At 50.1% G+C, this 19,426-nt stretch overlaps 1 protein-coding gene and 1 pseudogene across 9 annotated transcripts in view; one reads left to right on the top strand and one right to left on the bottom strand.

Moving 5' to 3' along the window:
- Positions 1-19,426, top strand: part of CCDC57 (coiled-coil domain containing 57) — an 85,490-nt gene that overhangs the window by 43,099 nt on the left and 22,965 nt on the right. For 2 of the 9 annotated variants that reach the window (XM_088788907.1, XM_019735521.3), the window contains 3 exons: positions 10,131-10,246; positions 14,304-14,432; positions 14,968-15,184. The exons of 1 other annotated variant lie outside the window; for it this stretch is intronic. In XM_088788907.1, the coding sequence (XP_088645033.1) occupies positions 10,131-10,246; positions 14,304-14,432; positions 14,968-15,184 (462 nt within the window). 6 more of the 9 variants (XM_074320965.2, XM_088788906.1, XR_016018043.1 and 3 more) reach the window with 5 other exon arrangements.
- LOC109449370 (protein Hikeshi pseudogene) lies at positions 18,776-19,402 on the bottom strand (annotated as a pseudogene).

Here is a 19,426-nt window from a genome sequence, read left to right as displayed (position 1 = left end):
TCTGGAAGCTCTTGCTTTTCAGGGTGCTTTTTAAATACATTGCGTCGTTCCTGACAGTGGCCGTTGTAGGTCTAGGTTGTGAGTTCCTTGAGAATCAACAGCTGTTTGGTGGGATCCCAGCTACCAACAGAGTTTAACTCACATTTCCTGTCCTGCCATATCCGCAACTGGGGTGCAAAACCCACATGTTTGTCTGGCTGTGTTTTGGGGGCCCCAACTAGATGGTTACCAAACCACGTTTGCACACCAGACTCACAGTTTTTTAGGATGGGAGCTCTCTAAAATTTTTTTTCCATTTAGAAGTTTTTCCAATTTAAAGGATCCATCATCTCGCTGTTGACGAGTAGCATCATCTCAATAGTGATTCAAACTAATAAGCCTTTTATGGCTTCACCATGGACACAAATGTATCCCCAAAGAGGGTACAAAATAAGGCAGCCCTCATGAGATCCTGAATGTTCACGCCCCAGAGACAGTCAGAGACAGCACAGACCTTCGTCATACAGGTGGTCAGGATGGTGGGATGCATGCGGTGTCTCTCGTCTCCCTCAAACTGTGAGCTGTTCCAGCCACAAACCCGCTCATTTGTGGCCCCGGGCCGGCATGACTGCACTGGAATCTCTCCAGCACTAATGGATGATGAAGGTTGAGACGACAAAAGCCCCTAAGGGCAGGGACCCCACTTACTCCCTGGGGAGCTGGCAGGGCAGAACAGAGAGAGTGCTGCTCGACTTCATGTTGGGAACCCCAGTCTACCTGAATGGCCCCCAGATGCACCCCTGTAAGTGCATCTTCTGGATGGTGGAGGCCAGAGAGGATATTCTCACTGGTCACCAAGCTGAGCTCTCAGGACACAGAACGAGACAAACAGCATAATAAGCAGAGACAAGCAGTGACCATCTCTGGGAAAAGACCTACAAACCCAGAGTATCCTTCACCAAGCTGACCAGTGTCGCTAGCCCAAGAAACTTTCACAAACACTTCCTGCTAACCAAAACTTAGAGAAAAAGGCAAAGAGTCTCACCACTTTTGACTCACCGGACCCTGAAGACAGAGATCTGGGAGGCTGACAGGGCAGGGGTTCCTGCTTTGTGCCACCTGTTGTCCCAGGCCCAGGGTCTCGGCCCTGCCGGTGTCCTGCAGATTGCATCAGCTATAGGGATGGAAAGTTCTGGATGGTTTAAGAATTAAATTGACACAAGAAAAATTGACGGGAGGAAAAAAATAATTTAATTTGTACCTACAGAGGTATCACAGAAGCGGAACCTAAAGAAATGACCAAAGCAGGCAATTTTTATACTTTGTAGATAAAGAAACCATATATTTGTGAGGGATTGACAAGACAAAGAAATTTAGGCTTGGGTGCTTAATTCGTGGGGAATGCACACAGCCCTGGGCCCAGTCCCCTGTCTGTCATGCAAGGATTTTGATTTCCTGCTCTCAGGGAGACAGAAGTGGTCAGAGGATCCTTTGTGCACCAGCTGTTTCTTAAGTAACTTTAATTCAAAATGTGCAAACTGGCATTGTGGACAAAAAGGGGGTCCTGAGGAAAGGAACCTCGCCCGCGATCTGACCACAGACTCCTCCCTGGGCGGGCAAGTGGGTGAGTCCCACCCCAGGCTGTAAGTTCTTCAGCAAAAGGCTTGTCCAGCAGCCCTGACCATTGTCTGTGCATCTAGGTTACAGGCCTTTGAAAGAAGCCTCCAGAGCAAGAGTCTGTCCTGTAATCCGATCCCCGCATGCTTTCTGCTACCCTCAGTCATCTTCCTTCCTTCCCTCCTTAATCTCAAATGAGTAAGAGAAACTGCAAGGCTGTCACTCTACAGAACCTTGGACACCTTGCTTCCCAGCAACTGGCATCAGTTTGGGCATAAATGCACTCACAAAAATTCTCCATGGGTTTGGACGTTTCTTACATCAGCTGCATATTTTGGGGTGGCCTGCCCTGAGCCCCGTGTCACACTCATCCCCCCAGCCTCCCCACCCAGTAGAGGAGCCTCTCCCACTGGGTGCCAGGTGCTTGCGACCCCTGCCACTCCTGCGCGCTAGGCCCCCACTCTGGCTAAACTCGCAGCCCCTCTCACCGGGCCTGCTCCCTGGCTGCTAAGCAGTCACAGGAAGGTCATTCCCTGCTGACGAAGTTTACAGCCTTCTCTGAAGGCTGGTGAGCCCTCAACCATAGAGCTTTCTGTACTTGGTGCCTTTGTGAATGTCGGACTGAACTCTTCATTTTCTGTGGTGATTTGTCTGGGTGGGTTTCCTGCCTCTTCCTGGATCAGTTTAGTCAGTTACCTTTTGCTAGAAAGCTCTGCGTCGTCTCTCTCATGGAGTCCACGTGGGAGCCTGTGAGCTCACTCTCCGGTCGCTGGGGGGGGCCTCCCCTTCATTTTCTCAGACTTCGGGGTGTGGGGGGATGTGGGGATGTGTGGTCATCTGGACTTACCCTCCCTCATTGGTGAGAAAGTCCCGCCTAAATAAGGTTAGAAACTTGAAAGCCACCCAGACATGGGAAAGGGGAAGGTCTACAGATTTGATGTCATTCCTTTTTAAAACATCTCCAAGGGAGAGGCACGTAAACAAAGACAGTTATAACGTGGGGATGTTCGCTAAGCATTGGACACACACTCGTAAAAGGACCGGTGCCTGAAATGGGTGTCTGCAGACCTGTGGGGATGGCAGGTCCCACGAGGAATCCACTCAGCTGATGATGGTGCAGTGACAGCAGCCTGACCCAGAGCCTGATCAGGGCAGGTTAAGCATCGGGTTCAAATCTCGGACGAAAGACTCCGGGCCTGGTGTTGAGCACACGGACACCCAGGAACCTTCCCTGGCGAAGTCTTTTTTTGGACAGCTATTGGGCTGCGTCTGTCCAACCTTTAACTGTTCACACCGTTCGAATCAGCAATCCTCCCAGAAATCTATGATCTTGGCAGCATTGTTGTTACAGTAACAAAGTGACTGGGAACATGTCACTGTCTGCCTAGAGCCTTGGAGTCCAGACCTGGGAACGCACTCGGCCATGAGAAGCAGGAGGGAGCTGTCTGCACACTTCTCAAACTCCATGTGAAGGGGTCTGGTTTCGCCGTTTGGTTCCAGCTGTATGGATGATGCTTCTGCCAGACACGGTCCGACGGCAGCTCCAGGTTCCTCAGAAGCTCTCACTTTCTGTATCATTTCAGCACAGCCCAGCCTGGCCTGCTGACTGCTCTGCGTACTTCAGCCTGGACGTGTCCTGTGCAAGACGCAGCCTGCAGACAAGCATACTTGAATCAACAGACATCTCAAGGGGGTGTGTGTCCGTGTGTGTGACTGTGTGAGTGACTGAGTTTGCACATGTGTGACTCTGCATGTGTGAGTGTGGCTGCATGTGTGACTGCATGTGAAAGAGTGTACACACATTTTTGAGTGGCTGCATGTGTGCATGTGTGTTCACATGTGTAAGTGGCTGCACGCACGCACACGGAAGGCTGGAAGGAAACATCCATTTCTTGGCAGTTGGGGAGAGGACTGTGGGAAGAAAAGGTGTGGGTTTGCTGAGGTTCGCTGTGCTCGTGAACACACCACCCGCTCCGTGTGCTTCCTTTCAGGAGCCGCCGTCCCAGAGCCACACTGGCGGTGGGACTCAGCTGTCCCAGTGTTTAGACCAGATGGCAGAGATGTTGGGCAAGACTGGTCTGTCCACATTTTTCTGGAAAGATGTCTGGTTCATAAATTGTGTGGCTGAAGTCACTGAGTGCTGCATGGTGACCACCTGTGACAGAGCGTCTTGTCATCATTTAACAGCCAAGGCCAAGCCACACTCTCTGTCTGCATTGGTTTCCAGGTGCTTCTCTGGCAGTTCCAGCACCGCCAGGCAGGGCAGACCCCAGGGTTCACCTGTACCTGCCCCAAGCCGTGTCCTCACCCGTCTGCCTCTGGAAGAGCCTGTCCCCGCGGGCAGCTGGCAGAGCTGCCCCTCACCACTTGGCAGCAGTGCTGCCTGGCAGGTCTCCATCCCACACTGCCAGTGACCAGCGTCAGGTTCCCATGCAGGTCCAGGCCTTCAGACGGAGTGTGTGGGCGGCTGGAGGTGTCAGGACCCACCTGGGCCTGTCCCCGTCCACGTTTCCATCAGCCCATCACGAGGAAGCACACGGCTGTGGCGCTGGCTCCAGTAGGTGACATGTGACATGGTGGCCCCTCTCTGAGATAGAGACCGTCGTGCCGCCTGCCATGGGGTCCAGGCCAAGACCACGGGGAAGCCAGAGCAGACCGCACCGCTGAGTGGACTTCAGCTCCGGTCACCTCTGTCCCTTCCGAGCCCTTCTCCTGCCAGCTTCCTCTTCCCAGAATCAGAGCCCCCTGGCATTTCTGTGGTCTGACTGAAACTGGGGCTCCTTAAAGCGTCATGTCTAAGAATTCTAATATCTAACCCTTTTCACAAAGACTTTTAAGGGAGTAGTTTTAGGTTCACAGCAAAATTGAGGGGAGGTACAGAGAGTTCCCATCCCCTCCCCCCACTATCAACATCCCCTCCAGATGGCACATGAACCTACACTGACACGTCATCCCCCAGGGTCCGTAGCTGACATTAGGGTCATTCTCTGTGTTGTACATCCTATGGGTTTGGACAAACGGATAGTGACACGTACCCCCGACTACAGCGTCATGGAGGGTATTTTCACTGCTCTGAAAGTGTACCCCCCTCCATTCATCCCCCCCTCTCCAGCCCGACAACCCCTGATCCTTTTACTGTCTCCTTAGTTACGTCTGTGCTGGAATGTCATAGGGTTGGAATCACATGGTATGCAGCCTTTGATACCTAACATTTTTTAAAGATTTTTGTTTTTCTGATTATAAAAAGGCTGTTTGCTCACTATGAGAAGTATTAATTTGTACAGGGAAGCACAACCGACTAGAGCCTCTCATCTGTCCCCCAGGGTGTCTGTGTGCATGCTCACAGGCTCCCTCGCACCCCGCTGGCCCCCCCAACCCCTCTGATGCTTTCTCACTGAACGGCCCATTGTGCACATTTTGAGGTCATTACCATGGCTGGCTCCTTTCAGAGGCGACATCGTACACCGGTGTCGTTTGTTCTGCCAGCAGTTCTGCAGTGTCCAGGCACACAGACACCCTCTGTGACACCTTCTTGGGATGTCAAAGTATTGAGTGCATGAAACCGCCCTCCAGAGAGGGAGTGACCCTGCATTGCTACGGCTGTAGATAAAAGTGCCTTTCTGACCACAGCTCACAAACTACGTATTTGTTAGGAGTTATTTGCCTATCTACTTAGGTAAAAATATTTCATTGTCTTAATTTGTATTTCTTTGATGAGTGTGTGCCATTTGTATTTCATTATCATGTCATTTTCCTGCTGAATTTTTGATTCATCTAGAAAAGATGTGATAAAACAGTGAATTAGAATTCCCGCTTCATGTTTTCAAAATGGTTAGCCAGCAGAGCCAACACTGCATTGAGGCATAAGGAGAAAACATTTATTTACATTTAACTTGCTATGATTACACATGAACATCTAAAATCCCATTGTAAGTGCATTGAGAGAAGCGGGATTTCAGCCACATTTTTGAATTGGGTGACTGAGACTCCCGCCCCTTGATGTCAGCACCCGCCAGCACTGAGAATGATGGCTTAGCTGGAAATTGTGGAGGTAAGAATGTCCAAACCTGTAGAGAATTTTTAGAAAAATGTATTTGAGCTGCACAGAGGATACGCCTGGAAGCAAGAGCAAGAGATAAATGCTGCCGAGAAATGACAGTTTGCAGCTTCTTTTATGCCTGGGAGTGAAGGAAGGAACGGGAGGGAGATTCCTTGGAGGTGGGGAAAGCCTCGGGGAGGGATTACAGGAGAGTTAACAGGCCTGTGCTCTCCTGAGGGGGGTCTCGCTTTAAGAGGAGAGTCCGAAAGAGGCTTTGCAGAGGCCTGTGTGAGCCTGGATCCACCGAAAGGCAGGCCAGCCGGCAGAGTTACAGGCCTGGGGCATCTGTGATCAGATCCCCTTGGGAGGTTACTTTCCATAGAACCCCATTTTCGTCCACAAAATAAAACTCGGTGTTGGCGTTTTCTTACAACTTTGTAAAGAAACCCGTGCTCCACTGTCCTCAGAGAAGTCGGCAGGCTGGCCTGAGGGCTGTGTGGGAGGGAACAGCGCCACCTCCGCAGGGACCTGTCCTCTGGCCGCCCCCATCTCTCCTCCCTTTGTCCCCTATCTCAGGGTGGTGCTTTGCTGTAACTTATCCGATTCTAGAATCAGTGTGGTTTTTAAATCTTATGACTTGCGATTATTTTTTCCATGGTTTAAATCTCAACCATTCATTCTTTAAATGCTTTAAATACTCTCCTTCCCATTTCTTTCCAGTCTCTTCTGGAGATCTTACTGGACACTCGGACTTGCTTCTTAAGGTGTGAGAGGAATTTCTGTCTCTGCTGCCTTCCAGCAGCTTCCCCAGGGGCAGCTGAGCCAATGGGTGGGGTCCTGTTCTTACCTGCACTTTCTATTTCGTCCTTTCCGAGGGCTTCATTGTGCTTTTCTGGATTTCTTTAATGTTTATTCTTTCTCGTTTAGTACAACTTTAAGGTGTGACTTTTCCATCCAAGTTTCACTTTGGCCGTCCCAGAAGCTTCGAGATACTGTTACCCTGCGATTAGCTTCTAGATGTTCTGCGGTTGGGGCTCGTTTTCTCTTTCACTCGAGTTTTTAGGAGAGTTTCCACATTTCTGTAGTTATTTTTAAGCCTGTGTTGAGTTCTGCTTTTGATTCTGTTCTATTAAGCAGTTCTATTAAGTACGTCTTATTGTCCGTACTTATTAACATTCTTTCTGAATTTATTTCTACTTGTTGACTTCAATGGCTGAGAAGTAGGTTCCTGTACCTGTCTGTCTCCCCTCACCACAGGGTCGTGTCGGTTCTCAGGCCGTGTCATCCGGGGTAGAAAGGTGCCTGACAGTTACAGCTCCTCAGCCCCTGGGACGCAGCTCCTGTCTGACGTGTGATAACGTTTAGTACTATTTCTTTAACCAGATAATTTTCAGAAGGAGGTAAAACGTGGCTCTCGCACAGTTATGGGAATGAGTACGTGTTGAGGATTTTCTCCTGTCGTCAGTGAGGGGACCAGTCAGATGTCACAACCAGTTCCAAGGAAAACTCAGAAAAGCACAAGTTTATATAGAGTAAAGGAATTGAGTTGCAGATGCACATGGGAGCAGAACTAGTTCTTGGGGGAGGGGGGAGGACAGGCGGGGTTGGCTGTCCAGGCGTGTCTGTGAAGTGCCAGAGGCCTGACAGCTCCAGGGTGTGCTGTGGGTGAGGCCACAATTTTCCCTACAGTTTCTCTGCTTTTGATAAAGAATAATTTCAAAGAAAGATTAGTTTTGATCCCAAAACAAGTCTGGTCTTGTCGGCCTGCTTACTTCCTTGGGCGTCCTCAGAGCATTCACTGGCCATGTCGGCCCTCCGGAGTCTGCTCTGCTAGAAGTTTCCGTGTGGATTCCGGGTTGGACATTTAACAGATTCTTTGTTGTCCTGGAGCTGGGAGTCCAGGACTCACCAGGTTTCATTTGCTGGGTGACTGAGCAAATTCCTATTTCCTCCCGAGGTTTTCAAAGTATTCTGAGGGTCCCGGACCTGCCAGGATGTGATCCTGACACTGTGTTGGCAGCTGCCCTGGCTCCATCAAGACAAGCACAGCTCCTCATGGGTGCCAGGTGCCCACAGTCAGACACGTGTCATTCTCTAATCTGGCAGAGCCTTGGTTGCATAATCGCCGTTTCCAGTCAAGTCCTGGTGAAAACAAGCCATATTGTCACTGAGCCCAGGCACATGACTGTATTTCCCGGGAAGTAAGTGCCCTGCAAGAGCTTCCTTGTTCTGGAGGGCTGGGGGGTGGGGGGGTGGGGGGAGGAGAGCGAGGTGGCACTCAGAAATGCTTCCTTTCAGTTTAGAGGAAAGGGAAAGGGTTCCTTCTGTTGTAGGACGACACCTACAACATTCCAAACAGAAGCTGCCATCAGCCCTCGTCAGCCCCTCCAGCCCCAAGGGGATAAGTCCTGTTCTGTTCACTCTTGGTCCTGAGGTCTCGACAGTCCCATGTCTGTCTCGACTACATTTCTAGAAATTCTGAGGCAGACACGGGACCGGGCCAGCACTGCTCTGCAGGCCGTGGATGCCTCGCAGATGTCTGCTCACCTTGGAGGCGTTTCAGAGTAAACACAAAGGCTCTGACTGCAGGAACCTCGGCTCTCTCCTGCCTGTAGGAGCTTTGTTAATTTTTAATAATTCAAGCATAATAAAGACAACCACAAAGGAAAGAAAATCATCCTGGCGAGACTGGGTAGATTACACAGATGGCAGAAAGCGAGCTGCACAGTGCAGGTGAAGGTGTCACAGCAAACTGACGGAACAACCCATCGAAACTGGGCAGACTTTCTAAGATTTGAACACATTTCATAGCTTTTCTTAAAACTGGCATTCCTTTTTGAAGTTTGCTCAAATCCATATAACAAACTGTCACTTTTAAACCATTTTAATGTGTCCAGTTCAGTGTTGTCAGTGACACTCGCGATGCTGTGTGACCATTGCCACCATCTGGTTTCGGAATATTCTCATCCCCAGTGAAACACTCTGCTCAGCAGTCACCGCCCACCCCGAACCCCCCGCCTCAGCTCCTGGCGACCAGCAGTCTGCTCTGTCCCAAGGGTGGACTTGTGGGCATTTCATGCACAGGGAGCCCCACGCTGTGTGACGTGTTTTCGAGACTCGTCCACGTTGCAGCACGTCAGAGCTCCACTCTTCATGGCCAAGGCTGTTCCAGTGTGTGCACGGCCCGTCCACCCCCCAGTGATGGCCGTCTGGCTTGTTTCTGTCTCTGGCAACTGTGAACAGCGCTGCTGGGAACGTGCTCGGGCGAGTCCTCATTTGAACCTGTTTACAGGTCTCCTGGGTCTATCCCTCGGGGTGACCTGCCAGCTCACACGCTCACTCTGTGTGACAGGCCGAGGCCAGTGTCCATGCCGATCTCACTGGTTCACGTCCCACGGGTGGAATGGGAGGGCTCTCATCTCTCCGCATCTCTGGCCACACTTCCTTTCTGTCTTAGCGATGCCAGCCATCCTGGTGCTGGGAAGTGGTGTCTCCCTGTGGTTTTGACGTGACCAATGATGCTGAGCGTCTTCTCATGGGCTCGTTGGCTGTTTGTGCACCTTCTGATTTTATAGCTTTTAAACTCAGCTGTTGTAAACTGAGGAAAATGAAGTTATTTCCAAGTTCTGTCCCTCCTATGTCCTTGAATCACTGGGAAAAACCCACTGTTACTTTAGGGCCACATGAGGAGGTCCACGGCAGCAGGACCCACTGCAGAGCCACTCAGAGGCCCATCACACGCATGTGTTCAGGTCGCGGTCTTCAGATGAGTGGAGATGTCGGCTTCTAGAAAGTTTCTCTGTTTCAGCATCCAGTCTGGTAAATACCGACAGCGCAACCCACAGAGAACCAGCTGGGTCGGCGGGAAGCTTGTGTGTAAGCAAGCCGATTCGTTCCTGAGAAATGTTGCTCAGCAGTAAAGGTGTCTTGCCGTATGTCAGCTTAAAGATCAATTTCCAGGCTTTTTCAGTAATGTGACCCAGGTGAGTTCATGACTCACTGGATGCCCACCCCGTTTCTGAGAAAGAATGCCGAGCTTGCTCACAAGCACCATCCCTTGGCGTCTGTGGGGGCCTGGCTCCAGGCACCCCCCAGGTACGCGACTCTTTGGGTGCTGGAGTGCATCCGTGGGCCATCCGCACTGCAGGTGGGGAACAGCCCGGTGCACAGCTGACTGCAGGCTTACACTTTGCTTCCATGTTTTGCTGCCACGAGGTGTGTCCTCAAGTCTGTTGATGAAGGAGCCCATTTCCACCCCTTTGAGAAGCTGTGTGAGGCTGTCGACACAGCTGTGGGAAGTTGTCTGTGTGTGTCATGAGCTATGCGGGGCGCGCATACCCTTCACAGTTGTCCACCCGAGCTCCAGCTCGCGGGCACAGAGGGACTGTGGTTCTCAAGAGGGACAAGCTGTTCCTGAGTGTTTGTAGTGTGTATGAGAGAAATCGGAAGTTATGTGCACACAGAGAGCAAACGCTTTCCCTCATCTTGTTTCCAGGGAAACCACGTCACCCGCTGCCTGGCTGCGAGACCCGCACCCCAGGTGACAAGACCCAGGCGCCCACGGATCGCGGCCTGCCTGTGGGACAGCTGCAGCCCCACTGCACAGCGCAGGTAACACTCCTTTGTCTGAAAAACGTATTTTAATAACTTTGGACTAGTTGCTTAAGTATCACATTTTCATTACAGGAACTTCAAAATACAGTCAACACAATTTTAAAAGCCTCCAATTTTGAGCACCCAAACGTAGTTACCAATAACATTTCAGTCTGTTTCTGCTGTTGTTTACATTACAAATCATATCAGACATATGTTCGACTATAGCTCTACCCACTCCGCTGTTCTTTTTTGAAATATTCCCCAATATGGTAGGTTTAAAAAATTGCATCATTTAAAAATGTCTTGTATCCTTAGTGGTATTAAAGTTTTCAATCTATTTATCTCCCATTTGTTTATTCTTTGCTTATTTTTCTACTGGTGTGTTTGTACTTTTCTTGTTAGTTTATAAGAGTTCTTTCTAGATAAAGGAAATTGCTACTTGTCTGTTCTAAATCTTTCTCAAACTTGTGATTTGCTTTTTAATTTTTAATTTTTCTTAAATCTACAGGCAACATTTTTTTTTTTTACTCTAATGAACTGTCAGTCTGCTGTGACGGTTTATTTTGCTTTTTGGCTTAACGCATTTTTCTCTATTCTGAGTTTAGGTTAATAGTCACTCATTTTCCCGGTTGTTCTATTTACTAATTGTCACAATACCCTTTTCCTCACTGACTTGGAGTTCACATTTTTATCATGTGCTACAAATTGATACTCTTGCTTATTTTTTTAATTAATTTTTTATTTTGAATTTAAAGTTTGCACAATGTTGCAAGAATAGCACATGGCCCTTCACCTAAACCCACCAGTTGTTAACTTATCGCTACGTTTGCTTTATCTTCTCTCTCTTCGCTCCCTCTGCCTCCCCCACATTTTCGATGGAGAGAGAGGGAGCGATGACAGACAGATAGACAGACAGACAGATCTTATCCTGGGCCAGTTCAAAGTAGGTTTCAGACATGGAACCCCTTTATGTCTAAAAATAAGTACACCCCCTGACATAGTTATAGTAAATTACCAAAGTCAGGAAACAGCGTTCATACAGCCCTAGAGTTTAATATTCACATTTTGCCAGCCACCCCTTTTTAGCCGTTCTCTGTCAAGCAGCCTGTCCATGACCTCAGTCGGTCCAGCACTTGTGTGTGCACATGTGTGGGTGTATATGTGTGCACATATGAGGTCTGACAATTAAGTCCGCGAGCTCATCCTAGAAAAACTGCCACATACCTCATTGCTGAGTATCACTGCAGTCACCTTCCAAGCACTCCCCTTGGGAAGCTGTGCACTGATTCCAGTGCCTAGTCCACCCTGCAAAGCAATTTGGGACTCTTTTTCTGGAATGGCTGTCAGAGCTGTCGTCGTATTACCCTTGATGTCCCGAATGTCATCAAAATGTCTTCCTTTCAATATTTCCTTTCTCTACGGGTAAAGAAAGATGTCACTGGGGTTCAGATCAGGTGAGTAGGGAGGATGTTCCAATACAGTTATTTGTTTACTGGCTAAAAACTCCCTCACAGACAGTGCCGTGTGAGCTGGTGCATTGTCGTGATGCAAGAGCCATGAATTGTTGGTGAAAAGCTCAGGTCATCTAACTTTTTCACGCAGCCTTTTCAGCACTTCCAAATAGTAAATTTGGTTCACTGTTTGTCCAGTTGGTACAAAATCATAATGAATAATCTCTCTGATGTCAAAAAAGGTGAGCAACGTTGTTGCAACGAGCTCGCGAACTTAGTTTTCAGACCTCGTGTGTGTATGAGTGTGAGCCTGTGTGTGCACGTTTGTGTGCCTGTGTGCGTGCACGTGTGCCTGTGTGCGTGCACGTGTGCCTTGTGTGCATGCACGTGTGCCTGTGTGCGTGCACGTGTGCCTTGTGTGCGTGCACGTGTGCCTTGTGTGCGTGCACGTGTGCCTGTGTGCGTGCACGTGTGCCTGTGTGCGTGCACGTGTGCCTTGTGTGCGTGCACGTGTGCCTTGTGTGCGTGCACGTGTGCCTGTGTGCGTGAGTGTCCCTCAGCCAGAACAGGTCTTCTGCCCTCCGTGGCTTCCAGGGCACTGACAGTTGGAGAAGCCGGCCGGTGGGCCTTGGTCTGTGGGATTGACGCTGCAGGATTGTAGGGCTCGGGCTATGCGCTGATTTCCCACAGCGTTCCAGGCAGTCATGCTTCTGCTTCAAAGTTGTCATGTTTTTACAAATCACATTACAAATATATGTAACAAGCTTGCCCTTGTTTCTGTTCCTTTACCAAGTTCTGTTGGCTATTCTCTCTCATTTAATCTTTACTGGGTAGATAGTGTTATTTATGCACTGATTTTTTTTAAATAAATATTTTAGACTCTAAGAAGATCCAAAGAACACCTGTGTGAATACCATCCAACTTACTAAGTAAATGTTGGAAAGTCAAAGCCGCTGTAGTGCTCTACCATACTCCCTCCCACCCCTTCAGACTGGCTGAGGCTGGTGTCTCTGAGCGACAGTTGAAAAGCCGTTGTAAGTCGTGTCTGCCTGTGCACACACCTTTCTGCACACCTGCTCTCTTTCACCATAACGTGTCTGAGCTGTGTCCATGCAGACACACATCCTAGTTCAGGGGTTGGCAGACTGTGTCTGCAACCAGCCAGACAGCAATTGTTCTCCCCCTTAAGGGCTGTGCAGCCCCTGTTGGACACATCAAGTCGCGTCCAGCCTGAACACGGCCACGGGCGGACCGTGGCCAGATGGACTTGGCCGCACCGGTGAGCTTCATGGATCTTCACATTTTAGTTTCTTATAATTTTCGTGTTGTGAAATATTCTTTTTCTTTTGATTTTTCCAACTGTTTAAAAATATAAAAACTTTCAGCTCCTGGGCTGCACAAGCAGTGGGGCAGGTGGGGTTTGGCCTGGGAGCTGTGGTTTGCCTAGTCCATTTGATGGCTGTGCCAGTCCTTCCAACTTACATGTTCTAGCCATGGTGGCTGTTAGGAACACAGCGGACGTTTCTAGAATGATTTCATCTGCCAGCTCTGCGGAACAAACTGATGCTAATATGCGCGCCCCCATGGTCACCTGGGTTCTGTACTCTGACAGACGTGGCTCTGTGGGGAGGGCCCGCCCCGCCCCCCAGGCTGTACCCTGCTGCCTGGCCAGGACACGCTGCAGCACAGAGGCTGGTGGCTGGCACCCCCACTGTATCCTGTTCAGAGAATGACCCCCCCACACACAGTTTAGCTTCTGCCATAGGTTTTGGTCTTCTGTCGATCCACACAAAATTGCCATTTTTGTGGCTCAAAGTAGTTATATATCAGCAGTTTCACATTTGGACCTAAGTCCAGCCTCGTGCAGACCCTTCGTCAGTTTAAACAAGTTCTTTCTGCTCCTGATTTGCTGAGATGGTGCCCAGGACTGGTGCTGAGTTCTGCCAGTGCCCGTCCGGGGACCTGGCTCCTGCGAGTGTGCCGTCAGCCTCCCTCCGTCCGACACCACGCTCTGGTTAAGGGCGTATATGCACTGCAGGTCCTCGCAGGGGCAGCAGTGTCCCCTCAGCCTGGGTCGTGTGCTTCTGCCTTGGGAGCCTCCTCACTTTTCGTTCTTCAGGAGCATTTCAGTACAACTGGAAACTTCCACCCTCACGGATCAGGCGTCTGTGCAGTTTCAAGGGATATGGGGGCTTACAGTCTTGATGCTAATCTTCATCTGTGGGATGTTTTGCAAATACAGTCTCCCCGTATGTAGTTTGTCCTTTCAGTTTATTTTAAACGGATGGAAATAAAAGCGAGCCAGAGGGCCTGTTATAGCATGAGGTGACATGAGTTCTGAGCTGCTGTTAGTGAGGTGGGAGTGGCCACAAGCTCCGTTGTGCAGGGGGCCGGTGGACAAGGGCAGGAGCCTGGTGTGAGAAGTGTGGCGGGGTGGGGCTAAGTTCATCCTGGCCGCTGGACAGTGCATGTCCCTCCCTTTTGGCTTGTCACCAAGTGGACTAATTTCCCAGTACCAGCAACTTGGGAAAAGTGTTTCTTCTAATCTTGAGTGAAGACTCAGTAAAATGCCCAGTGGACAACCGTGGACACTGAATTCCTTATTTAAATGTCCACGGCAGGACGCCAAGAATACGAAGGAGGATGGTTTCTGCGACAGCGCAGCAAAGAGCCGGCCCCACGTGGCTCAGACAGTCCGTAGAATCGATGCTTGGAGAGGCTGTGCAGCGGGCAAGGCGGAGCCGGTGCGGGTACAGAGGGGGGTACAGAGGGGGGCACGGCAGGGCCAGGCTGTACCCTGGTGCTGTGTGTTTATGCCACGTCTCAGTGTGGGGACCACCCTCGGGAATGCCATGCTTGGTGTCACAGGAGAAGGCCATTACCCTGAGTGCCATCTCGGTCACCAGACCTTCATGTAGGTGACGGTGCTGTAGTGTTAGCAGAAGGGTCCAGCCAGACAATGAGGTGGTGGTGGGAGCCAGGCCCCACAGTGGCCCTTCTTTGTGGCACACTGGCCTCACCCTCTCGCCCGTCCCTCCAGACCCCAGCGCGTCCTGACGGCCTTGCCTCTGCCATCCCTGCATTGAGTTCCAAGGGACCCCAGCTGGTGGCACACCGGCAGCCCCCAGCCACGGGCACACGGCCTGCCTCCAGTGACCTTCCTCTCATGTCCTTGAGGGCTCACCACAAAGGCCTGTCACCTGCTCAGATGGGTAGGGAGCCCTGTTGCCTCTGTGTTGGAGGGAGAGTGCTTCCAAGGATAACTGTCATTTCTACCTTTTACAGAAGCCACACGAGGTCTCCACAGTGACTTGCAGATCAACTCGTCAGAAAGAAAACCAGTCCCCAAAGCCACACCAGGCTCAAGAATTCCACCAGGACAATGGACACCACACCCAAAGGTCCTCGTCACTTGCCAGCAGCTCCCTCCAGGACACGTGGAAGTTACTGGACCTGGGCTCCAGCCCTTCTGGCCTCACCTCCCAGGATGACTCGACTCCAGGTAGGCGAGCGCGTGTGTTCCTGGGCCACTGAGGACACCGTGGTTGCTCTCCAGTTGCTCTCCTCTGCTTGGTGAAGCTCCTGTACTCGGTGAACCTCCCTCCTGTGGCATGCCCCCCGAGCACCCCCGCATGCTCCGTGCAGACCCGAGGACAGAGCCCAGCTCAGCATCCAGCTGATGACGGTGTCGCATCTACGCAGAGCGGAGCATCGTCTCCATGAAAAGCAGGCAGGCCCGTTTGAAGGGCCCCTTTGGGGGGTGCTGCATGAGACCAGGATGTAGCAGGAAGGGCGGAGGGGGGGGACCCTGTTGGAGAGGCACTGACTCAGCGTCAGGTCAGTCCAGACAGTGCCTCCTCCCTGTCTCACAGCCACACGCCTGCTAACTGTGTCAGCCACATTGGCGGGCCGGCGTTTGTCCCAGCACCCTCCCACGGATGGCCATTCTGGCTTGTCACAGTCATGTCACCGTAATGCCACAGTGAGTAGCTGCATGGGCTGCAGCACACATGTGACAGTACGCTCAGAAGTGTCATCAGGTCTCATTTGGAGACACGGTCAGCTGGCTCCTTGGGAACCGTGCCAGCTCATACCGAAAGCCTCCCAGCACAGGACCCGCCGACTGCCGTCTTCCCCAGGCGGCAAGGTGTCATTTCAGCGCCATTCCTCCCGGGAGGACATTATGCGTGTGCTTTCCTTTAGTTCTCTGCCCATTTCTATACGTGCTTTATTATCTTTTTTATTGATTTGTAGGAGCTCGTCATATATCATGGAAATGAGGCTTTTTCTGAGCCATAAATTGCAGATATTTTCCCAAGGTTTTTCATTTGCTTTTTTTGACTTTGCTTATGGTGGTTTTTGTCATGCACATGGTTTTTATTTTTATGTAGTTAAATTAACGTCCTTGTTTTTAATCCTTTCTGGGCTTTGTGCCATACTTAGGCCTTTTCCACTCTGAGATTTGAGATGATCCTTCCAGGATTTCTTCTAACACAGTTACGGCTTCGTTTTTTTACATTTAAGTCCATGGACTAGTTGGAATTTATCATGGTATATGCTACAAGTAGGAACCAGTTTCCCCAGATTGGCCATTGAGCTGTTCCACAGCAGCTGCTAAAGCACCCCACTTCTCCGCCCCCCACTGTGTGACATCCTGCGGTAATGCTACATCTTCTTGGTATATTTGAGCCTGAACCTGCATTGTTTGTTGTGTCCCACTGCCTCTTGGTCTGCTCACATGCGGTATGTGGTATCTGGCTCTGGTGCCTTCTCAGGTCTGGCTGACCCGGGACCCCTCTTCATACTCCTTCCTCAGAGCACCCGAGTTCTCCGCGTTCGTTGATTTTCCCATAGGCTTTAGACTCAGTTTGTCTAGTCCCCCCACTGCCACCAGCTTTCTTAGGGTCCTCACGCCTGTTCTCTGACGCAGGAAGAGATGACATCGTGTTGGTCTGTTATGATTTAGCTTTCAGCTCTGGACTGTCTCAGCGCCCGTGAAGCTGCCAGCTCACTGCTGTGCTCACACGTCCCCTGTCCCCCAAGCTCTGTCTGCTCTGTGGCCTGGAATCTGCGTGGCCACTGCTTCGGCACCGTTTTCATTCAGCATGTTTTGTGTTTCTCATCGGCTTTGCCAGGAGCTTTTGGGGGAACGTTCACTGCCATTCGTTTGCTTGTCTCCTCCCCCCTCTGTTCTTGCGGCGCTTTGCTGCCCTCATCTTGACTAGACGTTGTCGACTGGCAAAAGTAACTCTCTGGATAAACCCACAAGAACAACGGTTTATTCTGGAAAAAGGAAAAAGAAACAAAAACCATGAAACTGCAGTGCGGGAACGCACACCTCCAACCCGGGGCTCCAACCGGCTCCCACGTGTAGAAGGAACATAATGGCCTGGTTCCAAGATGGCTCTTCTAGTCTTCTCGTCCCTCCCCCTGAAGTCACCACAAAGTTCAACAGGAAGTCGGGCTAGAGAGTCAACTGGGGGGGGCAGCTCCACCCCACAGTCCTCCCAGCTCCATGATTAAGTATCCCAAGATGACAGTTCACTTTTATCAATGTAAGTCTCTCCTTGACCAGGTGTTTGTGGGAAATTTGTAGGAGACGAGGCTGGGCTGTTTTCCCCGTCCAGCAGCAGTGTTTTCTTTTTTCTGGTGTTTCAGTAAGTTCAGCCTTTACTTGTATCTACCAGTGAAAGTCAGTACCTGCAACGTCCTCCAGAGAGTAGTCTCTGCCCCGCCCCCCCAGAGACCATGCCTCCTGCAACAGGACCCCGCCCCCACCGGCCTGTGCACGTCCTGGTCCCACTTCTCCTGCCTTCTAGAAGGCCTGCCTCCAGCCCCTCAGCTGTGCCCCTCACCTCTGAGAAACACTTTTCCAGGCTCCTGCAGAGCCCTCCAGCCGCCTGTCCAAAGGCCTGTACTTGCCCCCCTGCCAAATTCCCACTGCCTTTGGCAGAACTACCATTTCTCCCATCTGGGCTTTTAGCTCTTTGTTTGAATGGAAAAAACAAAACAAAACAAAAACCAGGGGGCAAGATTTCAAGGAAAAACAGGAGACCTGGGAGCTTTCTGATGCCCATGTCAGGTCAGGAACCTCCCTGTTCCCTGTTCCCTGTTCCCTGGTCAGCGTGCCCACCGACCACAGCACTGACCCTACCACGGGACCGAGGCTCCCGTGGGGCCTGTCCTCTGTCGTCCCCTCCTCCTGCTTCAGGACTTAACTCGCGTTTTTATTTTTTTCTCTAAATTGTGTGGAATTTTTTTAAATCCCCAGAGTCATGAGATTTTTTTATTTTTTCACTGTCTTGGTTAGTGATTTCTCTATTTTTACCTTTTGGGCAGAGTATAAAATCACCGTGATGTGAATCCTTCTGAGAGAGTGAGAAGCACCATACCTGCGTGTGGTGCTTCACTGTATCTTGAGGCGTGTCCTTAGGTGCGTGTGTTAGGTTTTTGCCAAGACCACTGCATCATGTTCCTGCTGGCCCTCATGTTTTTTGCCAAGAAATCTGTTTTGTCTTACATCCGGAGGCCACCTCAGTGCCGTGGGTTCATACTCCACTGGCTTTCTGCGTCCTATCGTTTCAGCCTCTGCATCCTCCGGCTGACGGACGAGGCTCACAGCCATGGAAAGCGCAGCACTCTGGCTTCCTTTCCCTGTGTCCCCGTCGGAGTCTGTGCTTTAGTCTGGTGGTTTCATACGTTTGCAGTTACTATGATGCTCTCTCATTAGCGCTTTCCTCCAATGTCTTGTTTTCTATTTGGCATGCTTTAAATTCTTTGAAATGTTTTCTCCTGCCTCTCTTTGGGTAGATCACATTTCCCATTCCCTTCTGCCTGTTTTTAAGTTGTAGTCTCAGTTTTCACTCCTAAATTATGAAGACCCCACTTACTTTCATTTCATCCACCAATTTCTAACTTATCAGCATCTATAATGAACTCCTTAACTGCTGTGCGGGGGTGGCTGTGTTTCTGACAAAAGTGAATTTGACTAAGTTCTTTTAGTTTATTTGCTTTTCAAGTCTCTCCTAGTAGTCTCATGGATGTGTATTTCTTCTTTTAAGACAAATTTAGAAGAGAATTTTATATGGGAAACTTTTTTTTTCCATTAAAAATTATTTTATTCAAATTATGTTTTCCAAAAGAGAGGGTTCTGTGCTAGTTGTCTTTGAAAGTTTTCATACCATTTCAGAACCACATTTTCTGGAATGAACATTTCAGATGGACTTGGTGTTATCTGAGCCTGAGAGATAGCAAATGATGAAGCAAAATTGTAGAAATTGTCCAACATCTTTTGTGTGAACTGAGTGAATGGATCAACTGAGAATACAGCAGCATTACCTACAGGAGTCTGCTGAGCCAGACTGTCCAATAATTCCACGGAAATGCCAATCTGAGCAACAGATGGAGTTGGTACAATATTCATGGCTCCAAAAGGGTATTGGCTTCCTTCTCCAGATTCAAGACCTGAAATTTGGAAGATGGCACTTGGTTTCCCATTTGTGACAAATCCTAGGAGTTGCCATACTGGCGATCCATTTGAATCAGGGTAGGAAAAATAGACAGATCCTCCCATTCCCTCAGGAAATGGACTTGTTCCCAGCATAAAAACGACCACATGGTTGATATTTTCATAATCAAGTAGGTCAAAAACAAATTTATCTTCTGCCACTTGCCGTGCAACTGTTTGTACCAGCCTTCCCGCCACTAAGCAGGCAAACATGGCGGCGGCCATTCCTCTCAGCAG

The sequence above is a fragment of the Rhinolophus sinicus genome, chromosome 12 (assembly GCF_057876585.1).
Source record: "Rhinolophus sinicus isolate RSI-liver-muscle chromosome 12, RSI-T2T, whole genome shotgun sequence".
NCBI lineage: Eukaryota > Metazoa > Chordata > Mammalia > Chiroptera > Rhinolophidae > Rhinolophus > Rhinolophus sinicus.
The sequence above is the reverse complement of the archived record's forward strand: the minus strand, read 5'-3'. Positions and strand labels throughout refer to the sequence as shown.